Source organism: Piliocolobus tephrosceles, chromosome 1 (assembly GCF_002776525.5).
Source record: "Piliocolobus tephrosceles isolate RC106 chromosome 1, ASM277652v3, whole genome shotgun sequence".
NCBI classification, from domain to species: Eukaryota; Metazoa; Chordata; class Mammalia; order Primates; family Cercopithecidae; genus Piliocolobus; species Piliocolobus tephrosceles.
This window is the reverse complement of record NC_045434.1, coordinates 118505572-118532422: the sequence shown is the minus strand read 5'-3', so window position 1 is coordinate 118532422 and position 26851 is coordinate 118505572. Positions and strand designations below refer to the sequence as shown.

Sequence of the window (26851 nt, the reverse complement as noted above, 5' to 3'; positions counted from 1 at the left end):
GCGGCACTATTCACAATAGCAAAGTCTTGGAATCAACCCAAATGTCCATCAGTGACAGACTGGATTAAGAAAATGTGGCACATATACACCATGGAATACTATGCAGCCATAAAAAAGGATGAGTTTGCGTCCTTTGTAGGGACATGGATGCAGCTGGAAACCATCATTCTTAGCAAACTATCACAAGAAGAGAAAACCAAACACCGCATGTTCTCACTCATAGGTGGGAACTGAACAATGAGCTCACTTGGACTCGGGAAGGGGAACATCACACACTGGGGCCTATCATGGGGAGGGGGGAGGGGGGAGGGATTGCATTGGGGAGTTATACCTGATACAAATGATGAATTGATGGGTGCTGACGAGTTGATGGGTGCAGCACACCGACATGGCACATGTATACATATGTAACAAACCTGCACGTTATGCACATGTACCCTAGAACTTAAAGTATAATTTAAAAAAAAATATATATATATATATACAATTGATCGTTTTTCAAAATATTTATCATTATTTCATTTATCATTATATTATTATTTCATTCATTTAGTGATTCTTGATTTGGTGCTACTCGTGCTAATTGGTGACATAAAAGTGATTTACAAGTAATTCATTTAATTAACCTAAGAACCCCATGGGGTAGAAGATATTCATATCCTAATTTAACTCATTTAAACTTTAGAAATATCATTGGATAGAGGCTAGCAATATTCCCATTTTATAATTGGGAATATATAAATGAAGAATATATAAATAGATAATATATATACAAATATATAATTATATATATAAATATATATTTAAATATATATAATATAAATATATATTATATACTATATATATATATATATATATATATATATATAAATGAAGAACTTAAAGCTAAAAAAAAAAAGTAATGTTCCTAAAGTCATCCACCAAGTAAGTGGTAGTGCTTGTTTCTGAACGCGAGAGTTTGGCTCTAGAGTCGATAACCTTAACTAGTAACCATAATAAGCAACTTCTCATTCTGATTTTAAAATTACCTACTAAAATAGATCTTAGTTGAGTTGAAAAGCTCATTGAATTGCCATAAACGGCATTTTGAAGATGATTTCTCTGCGTATCCTCACCTCACGAAGAGTAAATAGCATTTTCATTGAGATTAGACATCACAAATCAAGACTAACTAAAGCTATGAAAAAAAACTACACATTCTATTCACATCATAAGTACTCTCCATAATACAAGCAGTCAGAATGGAATGTGCCCACGCAGCCCGCTTCTGATGCTTCTAATTCCACTTTACCTAAAGGATTTGTAAATTATTCTGTCCTCATGCACTGTAAACTCACATTTATTTAAGAGTCAAAAATACAAAAGTTTATATGCCGAATCAGGTGGTATGTCAGAAGGTTTTATTTTTAATATTAGCTGAAGGAAATCCCCAGCATGGTGCTTTTTATTTCATCTGCAGAAAGGTCAACATATTTACTGGAAAATCTGAAATAACAAGAAAAAAATCTCTGGCAAATTTTAGAGTGACATTAAGGCAAGGTATTTTTTTTTCCTTCCAGGCTCTGACTCTAGGCAGTTATGAGTTTATCATATCTAATAAGAATATTCCTAAGTAATGATACAGATGTGGAGATGATGCTGCTTCAACCAGGGCCCGTTTCCTAAGCTGATGAGGTAATGGGCAGCACTGATCATCTCCTGCTTGAAATCTACCAAAATTTGATAACTTTTATCTAGTTACTAAACAAATGATCTTTAAATTCTTCAGTGAAAGTTTAAATAATCTCTTTAAAACTTATCAAATATTTGGTAGGTATGCTAGAGGAAATTGCTGTGGCATCTTTGTTGAAAGGAATAACCAAAATTCTTCCTGAATGAATTATGAATCCCAGTTGTGATGGCTTTGTGCATATGTTTCTATCTCTGAGATAATTAATATATTTATGATAAGAGGCATTTGAATAAATTTTAAAATATATAGAAGGACTTGACTAAACTAATACTCATCACACATACAGAGTGCTATATGTATCGTTTGCCATTTTGATTAATCGCTTCACACTTAACTATTACTGGATAATGACACTCAAAAATCTCTACCATAAGAAATCTATACATAAAGCAAATAAGTCACCTAGTAAGGAATTATTTTAAAGGGCAAGTCTTTTGTTCTCACTTTCTGCCCAAATCTGTATCAAGAATAGCTTTGGATCCTATAATAAACTCCATCTATGAATAATATCCCAGTCAACAAAATGCCGTATTGCATTTCTCAAGCATGTTGTTTGCACACAGACTAAATGATAGTGACCAAACTTCACTGTTACAGTAGCCATATCTTTTTTTCACTCAGTTTTATTGTTTTATATTTCAGCCTGTATGACTCATGAAGAGAACAATTTATTTTGTCAAAGAATCACTGTATGCTGGTGCCAGCATACTTTTTAAAGTTAAATGCCAGGAAAATAAGTGTAACTGCAAGTGTTTTAGGGAACTATCCAGACTAGGAAAAGCACTGGCTGGATCATTAGTGGCATTTCATTCAGAGTGGAAATATTTTTTTTCATCCAAAGTGCATAAGAAAGAAATAAATCTTCTGATCAAGTGGTTTATTTTCCATATACCTATCAGTTAGGATTACTTTCCTCTAAGACAAAATAATATACTTCTTGGACTATTAGAAAAAATACAAACCTATTTATAAGCTAAAATGTCAAAAATTCTAGCTAATAGACAATTTTGTTTTAGAAATTCTCACTATTTAAATGACTGAAAAGATCTTACTCACCATAGGACCAGGTGGCCCATCTTGGCCTGCAGCTCCAGGGAGACCTTGTTCTCCCTAGAGAAAATAAAAATGATTGATTTTTAAAATTAATAAAAGAATACATATTTATTTCTTTATTTTAAATTTTAGAAATACGATAAGAAAACAAAGCAAATATCACCCATAATTTCTGCCATATGGAGGACATCTAAAAATACTGTAAATAATTTTGTGCCTTTACTATGTGTATATGTCTATATTCACATACACACAAATATATATATAGATGTATATATAAACATTTCACATCATTGAAATTTTAAAATTTAGTTTTCTATTTTCTCTTTATAAGTCAGTGTTTCACCATGAACTTATTAAATAAATGATATACTTAAATATTTAGATAGTATCTGACTTTTTTACATTATATTTATAGGAATAATGCTAAGATAAGCACCTTCATTCATAATTATTTTAAAATAAAAACGTTACTTTCAAAATAGCATCTTTTTAACACAGATGCTTACCACAGGGCCAGGGATGCCCCGAAGACCTTCTGGACCAGGCTTTCCTGCAGGTCCCTGAGGACCGACTGGGCCGGTTTTTCCAGGAGGACCTTCAGCACCTGCTTCTCCCTGTTAGGGAATAAAATATGGGAGCACATTAATGATGAGAAAAGACTTTTATTATTTTACTAAATGTACTGAAAAAAATGTCGATCAGTTTATGCATGACATTTTCAAATATAATGCCTATTACATATAATATATATTATATATATACTATTATTATTTATTTTACCTTTGCGCCTTTTTCACCTTGTCTTCCCTCCGCACCTGCAGCTCCAGGAGGACCCTATAGATATAAGATTTAATGTAAAGTATGTATCACATATAAAAGCAAAGTTAATGAGCACTTGTTTACAAAACTAAAGTTTAATTTGTAACAGATGAATAAATTACAGTTTTCTATCACTATTTGGTTTAAAACATAATAATGAAAATCAAAACCCATTTTATGTACAAACGTCCTCTTAGAATCCTGAAAAATATCACAGATTAAGTATATTACAGATAATCACTTCACATCAATATAAGAAAGCAGGCAGTAAAAATCAAGTTTCTAAAGAAATGCTGATAAATTAAAATTGCCACCCTGAGTGTTTTAAATACTGATATATCATTTATGTTTATTATTAGAAATTAACTTAATGTATCTATTTGTATTCTACTTGTATTCTCTCTCTCTCTTTTTTTTTTTTTTTTTTTTTTTTTTTTTTTTTGTGAGATGGAGTCTTGCTCTGTTGCCCAGGCTGGAGTGCAGTGGAGCGATCTTGGCTCACAGAAAGCTCCACCTCCCGGATTCACACCATTCTCCTGCCTTAGCCTCCTGAGTAGCTGGGACTACACACGCCCACCACCTCGCCCAGATAATTTTTTTTTTTGTATTTTTAGTAGAGACAGGGTTTCACCGTGGTCTCGATCTCCTGACCTTGTGATCCACCTGCCTCGGCCTCCCAAAGTGCTGGGATTACAGGCGTGAGCCACCGCGCTCGGCAATCTACTTGTATTCTCATATGTGTTTTAAGAATGGCCCCCTTTCTTAATCTTAGAATATGTATATGTTCATGCATTCTTACAGGATCACATAACAACTAAAGAAACACAATATTTTAAATTATGATGGTCAACAGACACAATATTTTCATGTTTGAGAACTATGCAATTCACATAAATAGATAAAATGAAAGTGAATATCACTTTTTAAATCTTAATATTGGAAGTAAAATTGAAAAAAAAATTACACTTCAGATGCCATCCAAAAGTATGAGTACAGAACTGAAAAATAAACTTAATGATCTCCAAGAAACTACTTTTTATTTTTTCCCCTAAGACTCTTGTTTTTCCATTCATTTACTTTAATTTTCATAATAAATTGTGCTCAAAATCATTAACTGAGATTGGGGTGGTGGTTGCAGAGAGTAGTCATGTTAATTGGTGAGAATAAGGCGAGACAGGAGGATGACTTTCCCTTTTCAGATGCCATATTAATATTCTAATGGTGAATATATCCCAGCTTTTTATATCGTATTTTAAACTGTATATCAATAGCGGTGGATGATGACAGGTTGCTTGAAGGGTACAACATGCATTGCTTCAGTGTTGGATGCACTGAAGGCTCAGGTTTCATCACAATGCAATATCAGTATAGCAAAATTACACTTGTACCCCATGAATATATACAAAAAGTAAAGATGAATAAAATGAACATCAAGCACTTCATCGATTCTATGAACTCCATGGAATTCCATGAACTCATTTTATCTCAGAAAGAGTTAATGATGACATCATTAGTAATTATTTTCTCAATATCATTCCTATAACTTTATCTATTATTAGACATTCATTGTACCTCAACCCAAAGATAAGAAACGTATAAATTCTATGGGTAATCTCTTGAGGTGGAATCAATATGCTAATAATAATATATACATTAAAACTTCAAAGGACATCTTTCAAATTTCATATTTAAGCAAAAGGAATTCTGTACTGAACCATGAATTTCAAATTTGTTCTATTGTTAAAATGTTGAGTCAGAAATTATTTTGGTGTGATATTTAAAATAATAACATGCAAAGTAGATACAACAATAATAATGACTAGTATTTTGGAAATAGAAATAATGATATCCAATGAAATAATAGCTTTTCCTTATTCAATGATAGTTTTTCCTTAGACTAGTAACATAATGATATGTGGCCTTAACCTCAAAAGATTGCATTTACAAACATGAAGTTTATAGTAGAAAAGACTTATCAATACATGGCTCTTAAAAAAGCAAGCTATCTATTGTCTAAAATCAGAAGGAAAATATCACCTTTATGTCAAAGGAGAAAGAAAATCAGAATTAGAAGAGCCTAGAGAATTTCATCATAACTAAACGAAAACACAGCAACTAAATCGTGATTAAAATAAAGGGCTTCTCTTCACTAAATAATTTCTTCCCTCTGTGAACAAATATCTCTCATAGTAAAAATTTTTTATTAAATGACTTTGTTCTCTTCTCTTTCTCATTTTTCTCAACTTTATTTATTCCTTATATTTTTTCCAGATGATAACAAAATTAAGAAAAATGAGGATGAAAGCAGATATATTTTCCTGAGAGAGTAGTAAGTGTCCTTTAGAGAAAAACTCATGTGTTCCCCAAAAAGCATAGGTTAAAAGCTTAATCCCCAACACAGTGTTGAGAAGTGGGACCTAATAGGAGGTGTTAAGGTCATGAGGGCTCATGAATTGATTAGTAATAAATATAAAAGGGCTGAGGTGGCCAGGCACAGCAGCTCATGCCTGTAATCCCAGCACTTTGGGAGACCAAGGCGGGCAGATCGCCTGAGGTCAGCAGCTTGAGACCAGGTGGGCCAACATAGTGAAACCCCGTCTCTACTAAAAATACAAAAAATTAGCTGGGCATGGTGGTAGGTGCCTGTAATCCCAGCTACTCGGGAGGCTGAGGCAGGAGAATCGCTTGAACCCAGGAGGCAGAAGTTGCAGTGAGCCGAGATCGCACCATTGCACTCCAGCCTGGGAAACAAAAGCAAAACTCCATCTCAAAAAAAAAAAAAAAAAAAAAAAACAAAAAAAAAAAGGCTGAGGCTGTGATTTTGATGTCTTGCTCTTTCTTGTCTGCTCTTTGTCCTTCCACCATGTCATGGCATCACACTGCAACAAGGCCCTTGAAAAATGTGGCCACTCAATCTTGGACGTCCCATCCTTCAGCCAATAAATCTGTGCTTATTATACATTACAGAGTCTGTATTATTCTGTTATAGTAGTACAAAACAAAGACAATGCCTATGGGCAAATTCTTGTCCCAATAATTTATTCCTCATATGTTTGCATAAATGAAGGGGCAGAAACTTAATCTGGTGAGTTCTTGCTGTACTTTCATGAAGTAATGAGTGTTCTTATTGAAAAATACCCCATAAAAACATAACACACTAAAATAGGGCCTAGTTAATCTCCAGCAGTGGTTATTGTTATAACAGATTTTTCTACTCATGAGAACTATTATTCACATAAAGCATCTAATATAATCTTTTTTCCACTATTCAAGTTTTACAGTATGATTCTGTAATTTAATCATTTTTCCACTCATGTCACAAACATTTAAATATCCCTTCTATTCCAGAATGTGCTATGCATATAAATAACAAATAAAATCAAATCTGAAAGGAATTCACAGAATTCAGTCACAAACACAGATACAAAAATTAACAAATAGAACATTGTAAAATAAACAAAGATGAGATCAGTGTACGAAATAGGTACAATGAATGGTCCAGTTTGGCAGTATAGAGGATTTTCCTAAACACCTGGTCTCTGATCTTAATCTTACAGTGTGGGTAGATGAGAGAGGGATGGCTTCTTCTAACACTTGACCTTCTGATCACTCACATGCATGCTTAAAGGAGTAAGAATGGAAAGTACACGATACTCTTTATGGATCTGCTAAGAGTTCACTTAAGCTAGCAGCTAGGCATCTATGCATTTGTCTTGCTATGAGGCAGAATATTAGGGTGCATGATTATGTGGTGACTTGAGAGTTAGGGAGGAAAAAAACGGAATTGGAGAAAGGCAGAGACTTGGTATATGGAGATCTTGATTTTTTAATATTAGCAAATAAACTGCCAAGTTTAGTATAAAATTAGCTATTTGGATAAACAAACATTTTTGAACATGTTAAATGAACAAGAATTTTTGTTTCCCACATTAAAAAATTAGAACAATTTTCCCAAAAGTATTAAAAACATTAATATTTAAAATAGTTTAAAAATAAATACATTTGATTCAAAATTTTCAGAACCTTTAATACTCCTCTTGAACTATGTATCTCCTAGAAGGGTATATAATCTCTGCAGTGGTTCCCAAATTAAATGCAGACCTTGTTTTCATAATGACCTTACTTGGAAGGCACAGTTTTGTACCACACAGAAATTTTAAGTGGATTTACAATTTATTTTATTATTACAATATACTTTCTACCTATACATTTATGTAAGAATTTTTCAAGGATTTTGTAAAAGAAAATGTCTGAATTTGAAATTTGAATTAATTCTATATGTAATACTTCATATGTGTGCACATATATACACACACACACATAGTATATGCATATACAAGGTACACACACACATATATATATATATAGTTTGTGTGTGCCTAGTAAGTTAAAACTTCATCTGGCATTATAACCAATTAATAACAACAGTTACCATTTTAATTTTTTATTGTGAACTTCCCTTTGGCAATATGAACTGAATTCAAATTTCCATTTAATATGTGCATTTTCAGGTTATAATGCTTAAATTATTTTAGTCAGCTCTAGATTTTTTTTTTTTTTTTTCAGTAAAAGGACATGGAACTAGTTAAAATGATAACTTTAGTATTAAAAGTCCATGGCTTATTGAAACAAGCTGTACAAATCTTCCAGTTCCTTAAGGAAATATACATTCATTCTCAAGTATTACAAATGCATGACAGAAAGTACATGTACTACGAATGATAATGTAATTCTCCTACTTGTTTAATAACCATTAGAATTTTCTTTCTCAGTATCACTGCCACTTACAACATTGTGATCAATATTCTGTTAGGAAGTTTTATTATCATTCATGTGTAAGATTCAATCACAGAAAAAAAAGTGGTAATACTTTTGAACACATTTCTTGTCATTGCTATTTCTGACATAAGATATTATAGAAAAAAATTGTGACTTTTGTTATTGTTTCCACAGTGGGAAAGTAAGGATCTGAGAAATGTTAATTTCCACAAAATATACACAAAGCTAATTTGAGATTAACATTTCTAGATGGACTAAAGGGACACAGATCGTAAGGCAATTCTGTATTCAGCCAAACCATGAGCCTGTTGAACAGATATTATCCTACTGCATAGAAATATGTTCTTGCTATTTTCACAAAAGTGGTATTAAATTGATTGCTGCATCAGACATTGCTGTCTGCTGACTGAACCCAAAGGTTTGTGATGACAGTGTTCTCAAATCAGTTTCAATCCATAGAATTCACTCTGCATTATATCCCTCTATTATTAGATGCTTTGTGTTCACCTGTGGTATAGACAAAGTGACCTCACATATGTACAGCGTATAAACAGAGTGATCTCACTTATGTACAGTGCTTTCTTCTTTTTGACACAGTATCTCACTCAGTTGCTCAGGCTGAAGAGCAGTGGCGTGATCTTGGCTCACTGCAGCCTCAAACTCCTGGGCTCAAGCTATCCTCCCACCTCAGCCTCTGAGTAGCTGGGACTACAGGCTCATGCCATCATACTTGGCTAATTTTTGTATTTTATTGTAGAGACAGGGTTTCAACGTGAAACCAGCAAGGTTTCACGTTGCCCAGGCTGGTCTCCTACTCCTGAACTCAAGTGATCCTCTTGCCTCAGTCTCTCAAAGTGCTGGGATCATGGGCATAACCAAATACCTCTTACTCATTTGACTCATAGTTTAATAACTTTATTTTTTCTTAAACCGGTCTTAAATATCTACTGTTTGACAAAAACATTTTATTAAAAAATATATGCAGTTGTCATGAATTTAAATGCTTCTATTTTTGGTAATTGTTATCATAGGAAATACTTTAACATATATGTCACATGAATTTGCACCAAGGGATAACCAATTTATATTAGTAGTATAAGTGTAAATTTCTTTAAAATTATAATATTGTATACTTTGAAAGTGTAGTTAATTATATTCTATATCCTTTTTGTATGTGTATCACCCAGTTAGTTCAGTATTGGTCACCGCTGAACTCAAACACCAAAGCAAAATCAACAATAAACAAAACAAAGTTTACCATGAATTTATTGCTAATGAGCTGTCCTTTCATGTATACAATGAGGACATTAGAAGAAAATATTTTACTCCTTTTTATTTTTTATTTTATTTAATAAAAGGTTTATTGAGCTTATAAATAATACTACAATTTGAAACCCTTATTCAATGCTTAATAATAACATTTGAGATCCTGACAAATTCAGGCACTAGGCTTTGTGCTTTAAATATACATTTTCTCAATTTCATTTATTCCTCACTTCAGTATTGTAAATTAGTTATTATGCCCACTTTATAAATGAGAAAACTGAGACTCAAATAAATTAACTTATGCCAAGTCACATTTTTAGGTAGCAAGGATTTGAAACAAGTTCTGTCTGATTCTGATGCAACAGCATTCTGGTCTACTTTTTAGTGAAATTAAGATAAAAGGAGTGTCATTTTATAGGTTGCAAATGATGTTAGTAAATAATTTGGGCTTCAATTTTTGGGTTTGCTTTTTTTTTTTTTTTTTTTTTGAGAGAATGTCTCCCTCTGTTGCTCAGTTTGGAGTACAGTAGAACAGTCATGATTCCCTGCAGCCTGGACCTCCCAGGCTCATGCAATCCTTCCACCTTAGTCTCCCAAATAGCTGGAACTAAAGGCATGTGCCACCACACCTGGGTAACTTTTTAAAGTTTTTGTGAAGACGGGGATCTCACTATGTTGTCTCAAACTCCTGGGCTTAAGCAATACTCCTACCTAAGTCTCTCAAAGTGCTGGGATTACAGGTGTCAGCCACTGCATTTGATCTGTGTTTCCATTTTTTTCTTTTTCTTTTTCTTTTTTTTTTTTTTTTTTTCAAGCTAAGCCACCTATTTGTTTATGTTGAGGTAGAGCTATTGACTAAATTAACTAGTGTTGTAGGCTGTACATTAATGGTGCAAGCATTAATTGCTAGTGTTAAACCAGAACAAATAATAGTTTTGGTAATAAGATTGTTGACATAAGAGTAATTTTTCACACCATTAAAATATATTTTACTCTGGTGAAGAAAATAGATTATTATGTAAAACAGACAGGAGCAATTAAGTATGCCAGTTTATCCAAATCTAATATAGAAAACAATTTAACATATTGTGTTAAATGGCTTTCAGTTTCAATTTATTGTTGCCATATTTTAAAAGAGAAAACCCTGCATATTATTGCTCGATTGGACTGACCTAAGGTTGATTTTTCTGTTATATCAAAATGAATGTGAATAACTTTGTAAGCAATGCATAGTCACCATCGTTCTCATGTTATTATTGATTTATGAATACAAAGCCTTCTAATTTTTTTTACAAAGTGATGAGAATAGATTAAAATAGCTCATTATCATTCTATAAATTACAATTTAAAAAGAGAGGATAGAAGAGTGCTAAAATATTTAAGAGGTTAATTTAAAACAATTTATCAAAAATCAAAGGAAACTCAACTAATGTACTTTCTCATAATGCTATAGAGCACAAGCTAGAATGACTCAATATTATATTATTTTAGTCTTTCAACATACAAATGCATTACATATACAGTACAGTATCATTAACTTAGAAGCTTCCTACATACCACTTGTAACAATTGCAATCCACTTTTATTCCACAGAAGTAACTACCATCCTAAATTTTTATTAATCATTGGCTTACATTTCTTTATCATGTTTACCACTTATGTTTAAATGCTAAACATGTCCTTAACAATGTTGCATATTATATACAGGAAATAATGTAATCTATCTTTTCCAGGTAAACATTATATACACATACACACACAAGACATATGTATAAACATACACATATTTATTCTGCTTAATGTTTAACATTAGATTTTGATATTCATCTATGTTATGCATGCATCTGTAGTGCATTCACTTCTATTGCCATACAAAATTTTAGTTTATGAATATACCTCAATTAACTTATCTTGTCTGTAGTTATTATTAACAAGGATAACAAAACATTATTCCTTGAGTCTTTTGGAGCAAAATGTCATCTAGGATATGTGCTTAGAAATGGAATTACCAGATGACAGAAAAAGTTCATGTTACATTCTATTAGGTAACGTAGAACTATTTGCCTAAAGCAGCAGTACCCAGTAACTCACAACAGCCGTGCATAATAATCTTCACTTTTTTTTTGAAAACATTCTTCCCAATACTTGGTTTGTCAAAGTACATTTTTGTTAATTAGTGGATGTGATATAGTATCTCAATGTAATTTCTAGTACACACTTTCCTGATTCCTACAAATATTTTCTTTTTTCATGGGGTATTTGTGTCAAATACTTTTTCATGCCATTGGCATATTTTTTCTACTGTTTTTTCTTGCTACTATAATTTGTAAGACATACTTAGATATCCTAACAAATTATTCTATGCATGTTTCCTGTATGTTAGAAATATTTTCTCCTAATCAGATCTTTTTGTTCCACTGTCTTCTAAGTACTTTGGGTAAATAGGAAATTGTAATAGCAATTTGATACATCAATCTATTCCTTTCTGATTACGCCTGTGTGATCAGAATTTATGACTGGATGTCAAAACTTATTCTCAAATAATTTTTGCTAAAATATTTCAAAGTATATCTTTGACATTTATGATTATAAATCAACTGGAATTGAATTCGGTGAAATAAGCTAGATGAGGTATATTTAATCTTTTTCCATACAGAAAGTCACTTCTCTCAGCAGAATTTTTTCAGTAGCCTAGCCACTTTCCATTGATGTGTAATGTCCAATTACAAATAAGGTTTACATATACCCATGGGTCTTTTCCGGCCATTTTCTTCAATGGACCATTGCCTATACATCTATATTAAAAAACAAGCATAACTTTGCAAATAAATTATCTTAGGGTCTTATTTTCTACCCATCTCATCAATCCACTTAACCATAATTTTATTTTTTTAAGGATTGTTTTATTCCTTGTAATCAGGGGAATTAACCAGGTTGTCTAGTTAGAAATATTGGCAGGAATGAGAATAACATAATTTTTCTATTTTGTAATTGTATTTTATATTTATGTCTAAAGAAAAATTTAACAATTGCTTATAATTTCAGAATATCATGTAATCTTTAATGCTAGATGAGAAAATAATTATTGATTATTGCTATAATTTGGATATTTCTCCCCCCGCAATCCTCATGTTGAAATTTGATTCCAAATCTTGGTGGTAGAACCCAATGGGAGGTGCCTGAGTCATGGGGATGGATTTCTTATGAATAGATTAATACCTTTCCTTGATGGGGGTGAGTGGTTTCTCACTCTGTTAGTTGCTGAGAGAGTTGGCTGTTAAAAAGTGCCTGGCACCTCTGCTGCTCCTTCTTGCTTCCTTTGTCACCTTGTGATCTCAGCACACACCTGCTCTGCTTCTCCTTCCATGAGTGGGAGCAGCCCGAGGCCCTCACCAGAAGCAGATGTTGGCATCATGTTTCCTGTAGAGTCTGCAGAACTGTGAGCCAGATAAACCTCTTTGCTTTATAAATTACCCAGCCTCAAGTATTCCTTTATAGCAACACTAAATGTACTAAAAAAGGATGCTTCATGTTCTTAAAGCAACAAGTAACTAAATATGTTTGTACATTTCCATTAATATACTACTATATTTTTATTATAACTGATTATTTCTAATATACGAAAATGCATCCTTCATTATAAGAGACAGGAATTAAGAATCAGCAATTAACTCATGTTTTAAAATTATATCTCATTTAACTAGAAATTGCGAGGTCCAACTTAGATGTAAATGAATAAGAACATAAGTACATGAACTTTCTCTTACTTAAAACTACTTCAGTGTTGTAGAACAAATGTATAATCTAAACCTCTGAATATGTACTGACTTTTCTATGATATTTTCTCAATACTAGAATTGGGGGGAGGTCTTCCTAGAAGTTTGACTTATTCACTAAAATTATAATTGTCGATCATTACCCATTCCAAAGTAATAAACACAAATATATTTTAAAAACATGTTATAATAAAGAATAAAAATTTGTTGCATTATATTATCATGATTTTAAAATTAGTAAATATGACTGAAAATATCTGAAAGTTTATAATATCAATAATGTCAACATTGTTATATTAAAATACTTTCATACAACAGCTTAATAGTTTTAACACATAATATTTTTATGTGATAGTTTTAGATTTATGCATAAGTTTTGGGTTATATTATTATACTAAAAGGGGGCATGAGACTTACTGGTTCACACATATATGTCTCTCTTTTATGTTTCCATTAATACTCTTTAATAAGTTATTTTATCATTTACTTAAAACATTTTTCAAAAATATTCAGCTGTTTTCAAAACAAATAATTCATGTGACCCACCACTGAATGGCTAAAGAAAGGAATTCATTCTAAAACTCTGTTACCATATTAAGAGAATTCATCTCAAATATCCAATGGTAATTAGTTAAATTTATAAAAAAAATAAATAAATAATCTTTTGACATATTTAAAAATGAAACTAGACTAGATAGCACTTGCTAAGAGTTTGACTTGAGTAATGAAATGGGCTGAGAAGCTGTCAATATATAATAGAATATTCAAAATCAATCTTGATACAGTCTCTCCTTTTCTACTTGCTGCTACATTTTGAAGCAAGGTTTAATTTCCTCCGTATCAAAAGCATTGTGCTTTATACTTGTATGACGATTATCCTTGTGCTCAGAAGTTTTTAATAACTATGCCATAACTCAGAGCTAACACAGCAACAGTTATGAGGTGAATGTTTTTTTTTATTGTGTTACATGAGTTATCTTATGTTCATCCCAACCCTAGTGTGGGTCTTAGGTCCCCTGAGAAACAGAGAATACACAATTTGCCAAACGTAAAACAGATAGTAACTGGTGAAGCTCGGTTGAAAGCCAGCTATTATGACTGCATTGTTCTACCAACCACATTAATAGCATCCCACCATCTGAGGCCAGAAGAAAGAAGAAAAAGATGATTTACTGTTGTTTCAAGAAGTATTTCAATACATTCTCAAGGATATTTTATATAATTATTCTTCCAAAAAGTCTGAAATAGTATAATAGACAGCTATGCATCACAGTTTCATAAGCAGCTGGACTTATAGCAGAAAGACGCAATGGATATCAAAAAATCATGCAACACTTTCTAATTACTTTCTAACAATAACATCCCCATGGTTGTTTGAGGGATAAATCTATTTATACTGAGACCATGCTTTGGGGTTGCAGACACAATAATAATAACAAGAGAAAATGTAAAAAAAAAAAAAAAATGTACTTGGCCAATGAAGAGTAAATTGTTTTCAGAGATAAGTTTTATTGTAAATTAAGTATATTTTTTGCAAAAAGAAATGTTTGTAAATATTGATTCAAATTTGTATTGCTGAGAGACAAAAGTAAAACCCATTCACATTCTATGTTTACTGTGAGGATATTCAGTGTCAAAAATTCCCGTAAACTAAAGATACCATTAGAAACAGCAGTGGCACTAATTGCCCTGCTGTAATCCAGTAACTTTGGATTACTGAAGAGGGAATCAGCCTGATAAATATATTTTGATGTTTATCACATATTTTACTTATATGCCGGTTTGAAAATAGACTGAAGGAGGTACAGAAGAACACTCTAAAGTGAAACAGCTGCTGCAAGAGGCAGGTCTGCAGAGATTGCTTTATTATGAAAAGAATGCATCAGTGAGAAAAGGACAGGAAAGTAAATCTCCTAGGGTCTACTATGGCCAATAATTTCAGCAATATCTACTTATTTATACTGTGCTATATGACATCATTAAAATACTGTTTCCGAGTCAGAGAAGTTTGACAATGTAAAGCAATTTAACATTATATACTGATTCCTGAGCTCATTCCATTGATGCATTCAGGTTTTTACAATGTTTTAAGCTAGCACTGGACTTTTGACAGCTCATCCCCATATATTACAACAGGAGTTAATGTTCAGGATACCACCAAAGTCTTTTATAATAATTTACTACATTTGTACAAAGGGGAGATCTAAGCACAGAGCAGTAGAAAACTCCTTAAGTAGAAATTGTTTTTCTTATTTTTATTGTGACAGTGAAATAGTTAGAATATGTTATATTTTAGTTATTATTTGGCACATTTACAAATTGTTTTTAGGATTTATGATATTTCTCATTATTCTTATAACATGCTGCCTGCAGCTTGCATATTGTATAAATTTATACATAGTGACTAATGAACATATGTTTTAAATAAAGAATTAAAGAAACTTACTCTTTTTCCAGGAGGACCTGGTGGGCCAGCCTCACCAGATGGACCAGGAGGACCCTATAAAATGTGAAAAAATACCTTTAACAAAATTGGATATTATTTTGTGGCCTATATAAAATTTCAAAATCTGGATGGAAACCCACCCTCTTTCTTCATTTCCAGATGTCAATATTTCCTGGAAAATCTCAGCCCTATTTCAGATACCTAAACTTCCTCTAGATATTTATACTTAGACCTGGTAAATTTATATGGTAAAATGATTTATAGTTAGAACAAAATGAATAAAACTCTTTTTATGTAAAACTGTGTCCTATTAAAAAGTGCTAATTTATATCTGGCAGGCATTAAATAGGCATGCTAATTAATATAATCATATGGTTAATAATTCTGCTCATATCACATAAACATGTGAAATCATAATACTATTACTTCTAAATTTCTTTTTGGACAACGCTAACATTCTATGCCAAGGTGTATATATCGTGTTGATATGGTTTGGCTGTGTCCCCACCCAAATCTCATCTTGAATTGTAGTTCCTATAATCCCCATGTATCATGAGAGGGACCCAGTGGGAGGCAATTGAGTGATGGGGGTGGTTACTCAAATGGTGTTCTTGTGATAGTGAGTGAGTTCTCACAAGATCTGATGGTTTAATAAGTGGCTTTTCATCCTTCACTTGCTCTCCTACTGCCTTGTGAAGAAGGACATGCTTGCTTCACCTTCCACCATATTGTAAGTTTCCTGAGGCCTTCCCAGCCATGCAGAATTGTGAGTCAATTAAACCTCTTTCCTTTATAAATTACCTTTATAAATTCCTAAATTACCTAAATATAATTCCTAAATTACCTCTTTCCTTTATAAATTCCTTTATAAATTATAAATTACTTGGGAGGTTCACTTCTGTGTACTTCACAGAAGCATGAGAATGGACTAATACACAGGCTCACATATGATCCACAGGTCTTATCTATGAAGAATAAGCCTGGATCTGTGATAGCAAACCATCTAGTAGGAATGGCCCCAGAGACAACATTGTGTTGAGGGACCATTGTCTTTGATTCCTAAAGCGAATGACCTCCCTTACTTTCTCCCTAAATAACTACGTGTGTCCAAAGTACACTCCTGTATCATTCATAGGTTTTTTTCAAAAGGGCTATACTATGTTGAGAGTTCATTTAGGTTCACAATTAAAATAATTCATGTTAATGATGGGATAATAACTTTTGCTAATGATGGGATAACTTTTCTTTTAGTATTATTGTGTTTTAATTTTTTAACACAATGAATAGATAACTGAATTTGATAGAGTGTGACAACATCATTAGTATGATATGATTACACTTTTCATTATAAAGACTGTTTATTAATTTACATCAAATAAGAAACACTCCATGTAAGACTGACTTTTAATTGGAATTCAAAAATTTTTTTGATAATTCTTTCAGAAAAGTGCATATACATAGAGCTATGTTTTTCAAAGGCTGATTACTTCTGATTATCTCATTAAAATGCCTTGAGACTATATAAAGACTTAAAAAAAAAATAGTGCATTTACTCACCGGTTGGCCAGGATCTCCATCTTCACCCTTGTCACCACCAACACCATCTTGACCCTATAAGAGGAAATAAAATACGAAGCAAGATATATTTCAGTATCAATAAACCACACTACTTATTAGGAAAAAGGTATATTAGGCCATCTCTTGAGAAAAAATATCAGATGGACAAGTAAAATCACTGTATTCTTTTAACCTATTTAAAAAAGATAGTGGTACCTCTCACTCTTCCCACAAAATTTTGTAAAACTGCTACTATTCATATATCAAATTTAAAATCCAGCATGCTCTTTATATAAGGAAGAAAGAAGATGTCATTAGTATACAATGCCAGTGAATTCTTTCACCATGAACAAACATGGTATAGTTTTAAATAGGATTTGCATTATAGAAGAGAAACAGAAAAGCAAAGATCCTGTAACTTTGAAATAATGATACAACTCAGATAATTTGTTTTTACAACCCATCAAAGACCAGGAACCTAATCTAACTGTTGCACCTACATTGCATGAAGAGCTTAATCACTCAATGTTGGTGAAATAGTCTCCAACTATATGAATTTTCCTGCATTTGCAATTACTTTTTATGTTTTCTTTTTCTTTCTGTTTTTGGGAGTTCACTTGGTAATTAGATGTTTTCTTTATTAACAATACAGAAACTAGAAACATTCCCACCAAAATAATTTCTTAATTTTTCCCCGATACTTACTGCAGGGCCAGGTTCCCCAGGAGGACCAGGATCTCCAGGAAAACCAACAGGGCCCTAGAATGATGTTTTGAAAGAAAAAGAAATAAATGAAAAATAAATTTTTATAAAGTTATGACATTCTGGAGGTTAAGAGGTTAAAATCATGGCAAAACCTGCTGAGAATATTTCTCTTCTCCTACCAAAAAATTTCTAAAGAATTAATTCAATTGAGAATGCTTATGAATATATGAAATGATGAAAAGTCAGATTTACCAACTGTGGTCTAGAGCCTCAGGATTTCTAACCTTTCTAAGAAAAGCTCCAAGGTGAGTTTGGTATAAATGCTACATTAGAGGGGACTAAACTCACTTACCGGGTTACCTTTAGGGCCATCATCACCTGGTGGCCCCTTGGCACCAGGAGGACCAGCAGCTCCAGGTGGACCAGCTTCCCCTTTCTCTCCTCTTTCTCCTTTGGGACCCTACTCCATGTTTTTTGTTTTAAAAAATAGAAGGAAAGAAGAGTTATCTTACAAGTTTTGCATAAAAGTTTATTAGTCTTAGCACATTGGGCCAGATAATTTTCTTTCTTTTTTTTTTTTTTTAAGACAGAGTCTCGTTTTGTCACCAGGTTGGAGTGTAGTGGCACAATTTCAGCTCACTGCAACCTCTGCCTTCCTGGTTCAAGAGATTCTCCTGCCTCAGCGTTCCTAGTAGCTGGGACTATAGGCATGTGCTACCATGCCCAGCTAATTTTTGTACTTTTTAGTAGAGACTGGGTTTCACCATGTTGGGCCAGGCAATTTCTGCTGTGGAGATCTGTTCTCCGCCCTTTAAGAAGTCCAATGGTATCCCCGGCCTTTACTAAATGGATACCAACCCTCCACGTTTGAAGACCAAAAGTGTCTCCAGATATTGTCAAATATTTCCTGGTGGGCAAATTTACTCCCTGTTTAAACTAATGAGAATAATATAGTCCTAATACGATTGATAACATATTTATTTAAGGCAGCAGGACTTTTTTGCCTATTCCTTTTACGGACAGTTCATCAAAGGGAATGCATACAGTAAACAGCCCATAATGTTCTAACTTCAGCAAATATGATCTTTTTTCAATTTGTTTATGAATCCACATATGCAGAGGATATCCAAAGTTATTAAACAAGGCTTTCTATTTGTGATTATCCCTAATGGGTTGGAAAGGGAAAGTAAAAAGTTGAATCACAGCTAAGAGTTAAGTTACATGTTTGTAATGCTGTAAAAGAAATTGTCAAACCAAAAATACACTATGTTAACAATAACACTGTACTTACGCCTACGCCTGCTTCGCCAGGAGGCCCTGGGTTCCCTGCTTCTCCAGGTTCACCCTATATAGAGAAGATCAAATTAGTATTAGAATACAGAGATGATATTCTACATTTGTAAAATTCAAATGTTATCATATCATTTTAGATTAGCCTTTTTATATATTATTTAAAAGGCATTGAAAAACTTTAATAACAAAAATAACTTTTTCTATTAGTGACTCCAATGCTTTTATTTCTCAGGTAAGTAGACAGAAATACGTAGGCTTGATGGTATAGTTCTCACTGGTTAGTTAATAGTCAGCATATTAATCCAGATTACCACAAAACCATCACCAGACATACATGCGTGTTTCCTAAAATGTTATGTATTTGCACTGTGTCAATATTCAAATTACAAATAAGTTTATTGAGTGAACAATTTCAAATGGTTTGCTAAAATATAAATTTATTTCTCTTAACTACAACAAATTAACAGATGACTTGCTGGTACATATGTTGATATTTTATAGGATTTGTTTAGTAGGAATCTAAAGAACTTAGAGGAAAGACAATAATTATAATATATGTAAAGTTTCTTAGACATTAATTAAAATTGCTCCATTTGAGTATACACACAAATGTGATAGCCTTTATTATCTCCCTGTTTAGATATGAATGGCTTTTTTTTTCTAGCCCAGTGGATTAATAAATACATCTCTTTAACTAGTAGGTTTTACCTATGAAAGTCTGTTGCTAATGCCTCATACTTCAAAATGCACAAAAAATATAACATCTTGTTCAAGTACTCAGATAAGTAAAACAGTACATTCATTTACCATGTTTCCACTCAAAATCAGTCACACTAGTGGTCTCAGCAATTGTGAAGTGGTAATTGTTCTTTTAAATTGAAAAAGAAGTGAGGCCTATATTTCCCTTACTTTTTAACTCTAATATTTCCAATATTCCTGACACAAATCCACTGCTCTTAAGTAAATGTGTCATATTACCTACAAACACAATTTCAGGGCAGAGACTATTTTTGTGTACATAGTTTCTTACTCTGAGAACATACACATATTTTAAATTCTTAAATTGCCCACTTAATGGTGGAGATATCAACTACTTTTCAAGAGTTTATTATTAGAAGTGTGATGTGTACATTACTTCATCTCTCAAGATGAACAACAAATACTTCCAGAATTTTTGGATAAATCTTACAAGAAAAATATTGCATTTATATTATTTATAAAGAGAGGTATCATTCATCTATCTAAGTATAATGGAATGATATGTTAGTGATATTTCCAAGAGCTGATATTCATATCTTAAAAATGAAACAAGTATTTTGGCATTGAAATCAATCGTAAAATGTCCATATTAAAATATTTATTTAGAAATATGATAAATCTATTGAGCATGTACATTGAATATGTCATTTTTCATATAAATAGAAAAAAATCCTAAAATTCACATGAAACCACAAAAAGAGCCTTATTGACAAAGCAATCTTAAGCAAGAAGAACAAAACTGGAGGCATCACACTGCATATTTACAGCAAACTAATCTTTGACAAAGTTGACAAAAACAAAAAGGAAAAGATCCTGTTTTCAATAAATGGTGCTGAGAAATCTTATTTGCCTTAAGCAGAATTAAACTAGACTCCTATCTCTTACCATATACAAAAATCAACTGAAGAAGGATTCAAGAATTTAAACATAAGATCTGAAACTATAAAAATACTAAAAAAAAAAAAAAAAATATGCAAAACTCTTCTGGACATTGGTCTAGGCAAATAATTCATGACTTAAGACCTCAAAAACACAGGCAAAAGAAACCCCCAAACTAGACAAATGAGATTTTATTAAACTAAAAACCTTCCGCATAGCAAAAGAAATAACCAAAATGTTTTCTTATGTACCACATTAATTCATGATAACATCACAGAAAGTTAGAACTACAGAAAAAATAGTTGAAATATTTTTAGTAACCCTCTATAAGTTTTGTTTTTCTCTTTTCATTCTTTTCAACTATAAAGTTAAATTTATGGATATTGTGAAAAGATTATTTTCTTTTTATTAAATGAGTGAAATGATATGCAGTGAAAAGATAGGTTTAAATAATCTTAGAATTTAAGTATGTGCTTTCTAATGATAAATGCTTGAGGTGATAAAAAAATTAAAACATTAAAAAAATTAAAAAAGTATGAGCTTTTTACTACAAAGTCTCTTCATTTTAAGAATAATATATTAATATTCATTTGTCCAAAATATATGAAAACTACCATTTTGGATGTTAGATCCAAGTGTGCACAATGTAAAATGACAATTAGTTAAAATGAAATTTAAAATTTATCTAAAATGTTTCATTTAAAATATTTTTAAGGAAGGTGGGACAAAATCACAAATCAATAAACCATGGCAATAAGACTAATATTATATAAATTAAGTCTATGTTTCTAGTATCACAATGCTACAAACTATTCATTCTGAAGAATAATATTTAATATAAGTTTATGATAGAGCACTGGTATATGAAGGAGATGTTAGGTTATGAAGTCGTCATTACTTATTGTGTAACCATTTACCTCATTACATAACACACGTGTTTAGGTACATATCTTTTTAGAAAAAACAACAAACTACTCTGTATGTACAAAGTTATAAAATATGTATAAACCTTAAGAAAATATCCTGACATATTTCCAAGTATTGATAAAATTATTGAAGTGCAAAAGCTACTTATAGCAATTATACAGTACATAAAGAACAGGTTAAATATATTTAAACAAAATGCAACATGACTAAAATATACTTTTTATATTCTTCATTGCCAGTGACTGGAAATAAATTTTTCAATATAGAAATGGGTATACATTCAGCCAGAATCAAAGCTGATGTTAGAAATTTGTAATCTATTAGAAATTATATTATCCTTGATTAAAAAATAACAACAACAAAAAAACGAAGGTTAGAATTCTGCCTCTATCCTGTTCTCTGTCACATAAAAAAAAAAATGCAAAAGAAGGGAGCAAAATTAAAACTGTGTTTTTTATTGTAACACATTTTGACTCGGATTTATTCAAAATGATTCAGATTGACTGAATTATTCTCATAAGAGTCAAACTTGGCAAAGTGTTACTATAATATACATAGACTTTAAATTCAATGGAAACAATGTGGAAGGAAGTTTCTCAGAACTCTAAACATCTGGCATTCATGCCTATTTTCAAGAGTATCACTGAAATAATGACAGCTTTCCCTTTGCATTCAAAATCTTCAGGAAAGAAGCCAATAAAAGCTAGTAAACCTAGAGACTAGCTCCCACAACAATTGAGTCAGCATTAGAGCCGAAAGGAGATGATGCAAAGAGAAGAGGAAAAGGTGTGTGCCTTGGGGTCTTTTGTCTACCGTGATGATATCCTCAGAGACCAGTGGTCTCCCATAGGAGTCTCAGCACCATGAAAAATGTTTTCTAGGACAACTGAATGGAATAAAAAATGTGTTTTCAATTTCAACACCAACTACCGGAACAGTTTCAACACATAACTTTAAATTTAAGAATATATACAAAAAAAGGCAGTCAATCAAAGAATGCAGTAAGAATTAGATAACGAGTTAAAAATTCTCTTAATCAAATAACATTGATTATAATTAAAATACTAGAATACAAGCATGGAGCTGAAGTAAACATCAAGATACAGTAACATAATCTAATCATATAATATTTTTTTCTGAGAATTAAATGCTTTAATTAAAGAAATCAATTTAAGTATAATATAAAATATATGAAAAAACTTGAGACCAAGGAAGGGAATCATTTTTAAGAACAGGGTAAGTCTATACTACGGATATCCTTTAATAATTAGCAATCAAGGAAATTTTTATTGTTTTCACTGCATAATATGTGATGTTATAAATATAATTCTTCCCTTTCTGAAAATGGGTAGTTTATTTTTTAAAACAAGCAAATATCAATATTTTTCTTGAAAATTCTATTAAGAAGTGAGCATGAATGCTTAAACAAGAAATCAATGGATCATTTTGACATTTTTATAAAAGGAAGAACAGATTTGTTAAACAAAATCATGTTCACAAGAAAAAAAAAAAAAAAAAAGCTATTCTGAGCCCAGATATTGTAGCTCATGCCAACTATTTTGAAAAGTGACAAAGATAGGTCAGAGTATTAGTAATGAAAATATAACTCAAAATGTAACAAAATGAATGATTAATTCCTTTGTGGCCTGAAGGATTCCTTTTTCCCTTTAAGTCAGTTACATCAACCAATCTCTTCTATTTTGAGTACTGAGTATGACTAGACATTCGTGGACTGCAGTGTATCCTAGCTTAGTCACCTTCTAAGGAAAAACTTTGATGAAATTACAGGAATCCTCCAGGGCTCAGCTTTCTCAGCTTATAAATGCGGATAATAATGACACCATAATTATGAGGTTCCTGCTTAAAGAAAATAATACCTACACTCATTCAATATAATAACTGGCAATCAAAACATATTTCAAAATCATGTTAACTTTAATTTTTGAAACTACTAGATGACACGTGAATCATATAACTATGTAAAAGGCTTAGAAACACTCATACTAGAAGCACTTAAACTACTACCCAATATTATTAAAGTTCTTAATTCATGCTGTTTCAAACTGTGTGTCACTAATATATTTACCTTTTCTCCAACACCACCAACTGAACCAACAGATCCTGGGGGTCCTTGTGGTCCCTGCAGTGTAGGAAAAAGGAATGCAATTATCCATATTCGTATTAAAATAATGCATTTGTAAACATGTATCTAGTTGTTCTCAAAAAAGAGAGAAATAGATGCATGAGTATTCTTAGTCATTTAAAGAATGAGACTAAATGATACTTAATAGAGTTGTCAAATGTGCTGGATAGCAAATAATTTAATATATTACAATGATTTTCAAATTCACTGTAATTTTGAAGATACAGCAGGAGACTTTCACACTCTGGTTCATTCCTGAAACATAATTTCAATCTCTTTGCCAACAGAATAGTTAGATTGGTTTTAGGCAGTGATTTTGTAGTGAATCAAAATTATGACCCTGGTTAAGAATTACATAATCCAGGCAAGAAACAAACCCTTTATAACAACTTTTAGCTTTTAATTATCTAAGAAGAATTAAAATCTACAAACTCTTTTAGTTCCTCCATTCCTAGTCTATTTTTTTCTCAGTTCTGGCCTGCCAGAATTTAAAGCAGGTATTAAAGAAGAACGAAGAAAATGAAGACCAGAGACATGAGGAAAACATAGATTTCATTGTGAAAAGTTGGCCAGAAGGAAAAATACTGTCAAAGCCATAGATCCGTTAATGGTAACAGTAAGATAAATATGGCATTATATTTCAAAATCTTACAACACTAAAGTAATTTTTAAGCTTGGAGAATATCATCTTTATACAATTAAAACATTCTATGTGATAAAGGGTGCACCTATCATGCACATATTGCTGTAACATTATATAGACTGAAAATACAAAATGCAAAGCTTTTAGATGAAAGCCATTGTTAACAAGGGCATAAGAGTTATCATATGCAAGGCACAGTCTAAGTATGTTGGTTTGAATGATGTGGTAATTATAATATACACAACATTATAACATTTCTCAGTCAGAGTAAATATATATTGAATGGAAAATGTGTACCTATGTTATATTTACCATGATTTGGTCACTATAAATTCCATTTATTTTGTTATATAATGAAGTGGAGTGAATAGGTGACCATGAGTTCTCAACCACTTAATATTAAACAAAAGTGTGATTATCTGCATTATAACTCATAGAGAGCATCCGCTATAAAATAACAACACCTATATAATTTCAAAATAATTAACATGTATTTCAGAGTTCTTACGTCAGCTCCATTGGGACCTTGAGGGCCTCTTGGGCCTGGAGGACCAGGTGGACCCTATAAGAGAGAAATATTGAGGTTTACAAAGACCAAATTCAAATGTGTTTCCAACATTTTCATTTTATGACTAAAAAACTAAAAGAAGTTTAAGCCTGTAAAAACTATAGTTAGTGAAGCATATCAGGGTTATAAGTCATCCTTGATGGATACAACATCATGTTAGCAAATGAGCCTTTACACATAGCTATGAGGAAATTAGGATTTCAGGAGAAAAAATTTGATTAGAAAATGGGTCAAGAAAGTCTATTGCTACTGTCTGGTATAATATGTTCACAATATAATTAGATATATTTCATTCTAGAATACGTTACAACATAAAGAAAATGTAAAGTTGGAAAAAGAAATGGTGCTTGAGTAGATTTAGAATTCATTAACTCAATAGAAGTATTTTTTGTGGATACGTATTTTTAGCTTTTTCTATGTCAACTCTTAGGTTCTATATGCTAGAATTAGAAATAAGAATAATTATTTAATTTCATAAAACAAAGATTCTTTCTCCTGACAGTGCAGTAAAATTAGCTTGGAACACTTTACATAAAATACTGATGACAGAACCTCCTACCTCAAGGTTGTGGTTGAAATAGTCTATAGCAAGTGTTTTTCACCGTACATTAGTACATTTCACCGAACATTAGTGTTTTTGAAAGATCTCAGTTTATTCTAATGCCATGGTTGAAAAGTTTTTCTGTTATTATCTATTACTATGTAATCAGGAAGAATATATCAATGATTCACAGAACCATGGTAACCATATCTGGAGAGTATCTGATACCGCTTGGAACTATTAACCAGTTATTTGAATCAGCAAAGTTTTTTATGCATTTCTTATATCTAATTTTATTAATGATGATACGGATCATTCCAAAGAATATAATAGATTTGAGTGTAATTCCTAAGGAGAACAAAACCTAACAGACAAGTGTTAAAATTTGAAAATGTGTATTCTGAAGGAAGTGAAAATTGGGGGCAATGTTGAAGGAAAGGGACACTTAAGACATGCAGTCATCACATTACATTATGGATTTCAATTACCTTTGCTAATTATTTTCTTATCTAAGGTAGAGCTAAATAAACAATTATGTGCATTTCAAATTCTCAGTTCAGGTCTTAGAGAGCCAGAATCAATAAATGCAAATAATTATAAGTCATAGCATTCTAATTAAGACATAATTCCTTATTAAATTAAGAATTTGTTTCAAAGTACAGTTATTTTTTGATTCTGTGTAAATTGCTAATTATCTAAATCTTGAGTGAATATTACCTATTCTTTACCTGCTCCAAATAAAAATCCTGAGCTACAGACTAAGAAATAACTAAAGCATGGCAGTTGCTTATATACACCTCAATAATATATACATAGTAATGAAAAAACACATAATAATTTACAAACCAGTGACTGCCATACATATGACACATACCCATCAAACACCAAAAAATAAAAACTTACCATGGGACCAACATCCCCATTTTCACCTTTTTCACCAGGTGGGCCTGGCAGACCCTAAG

At 31.8% G+C, this 26851-nt stretch overlaps 1 protein-coding gene across 1 annotated transcript in view; it reads right to left on the bottom strand.

The window, feature by feature from the left end:
• COL11A1 (collagen type XI alpha 1 chain) overlaps positions 1-26851 on the bottom strand; it is a 223445-nt gene that overhangs the window by 22339 nt on the left and 174255 nt on the right. Inside the window, exons 47-57 of the mRNA XM_023190917.2 lie at positions 26793-26846; positions 25289-25342; positions 24081-24134; positions 19428-19481; positions 18489-18596; positions 18137-18190; positions 17432-17485; positions 15875-15928; positions 3569-3622; positions 3295-3402; positions 2789-2842 (exon numbers count right to left, since the gene is read on the bottom strand). Coding sequence (XP_023046685.1) covers positions 2789-2842; positions 3295-3402; positions 3569-3622; positions 15875-15928; positions 17432-17485; positions 18137-18190; positions 18489-18596; positions 19428-19481; positions 24081-24134; positions 25289-25342; positions 26793-26846 — 702 coding nt within the window. The remainder of the gene's footprint in view (positions 1-2788; positions 2843-3294; positions 3403-3568; positions 3623-15874; positions 15929-17431; positions 17486-18136; positions 18191-18488; positions 18597-19427; positions 19482-24080; positions 24135-25288; positions 25343-26792; positions 26847-26851) is intronic.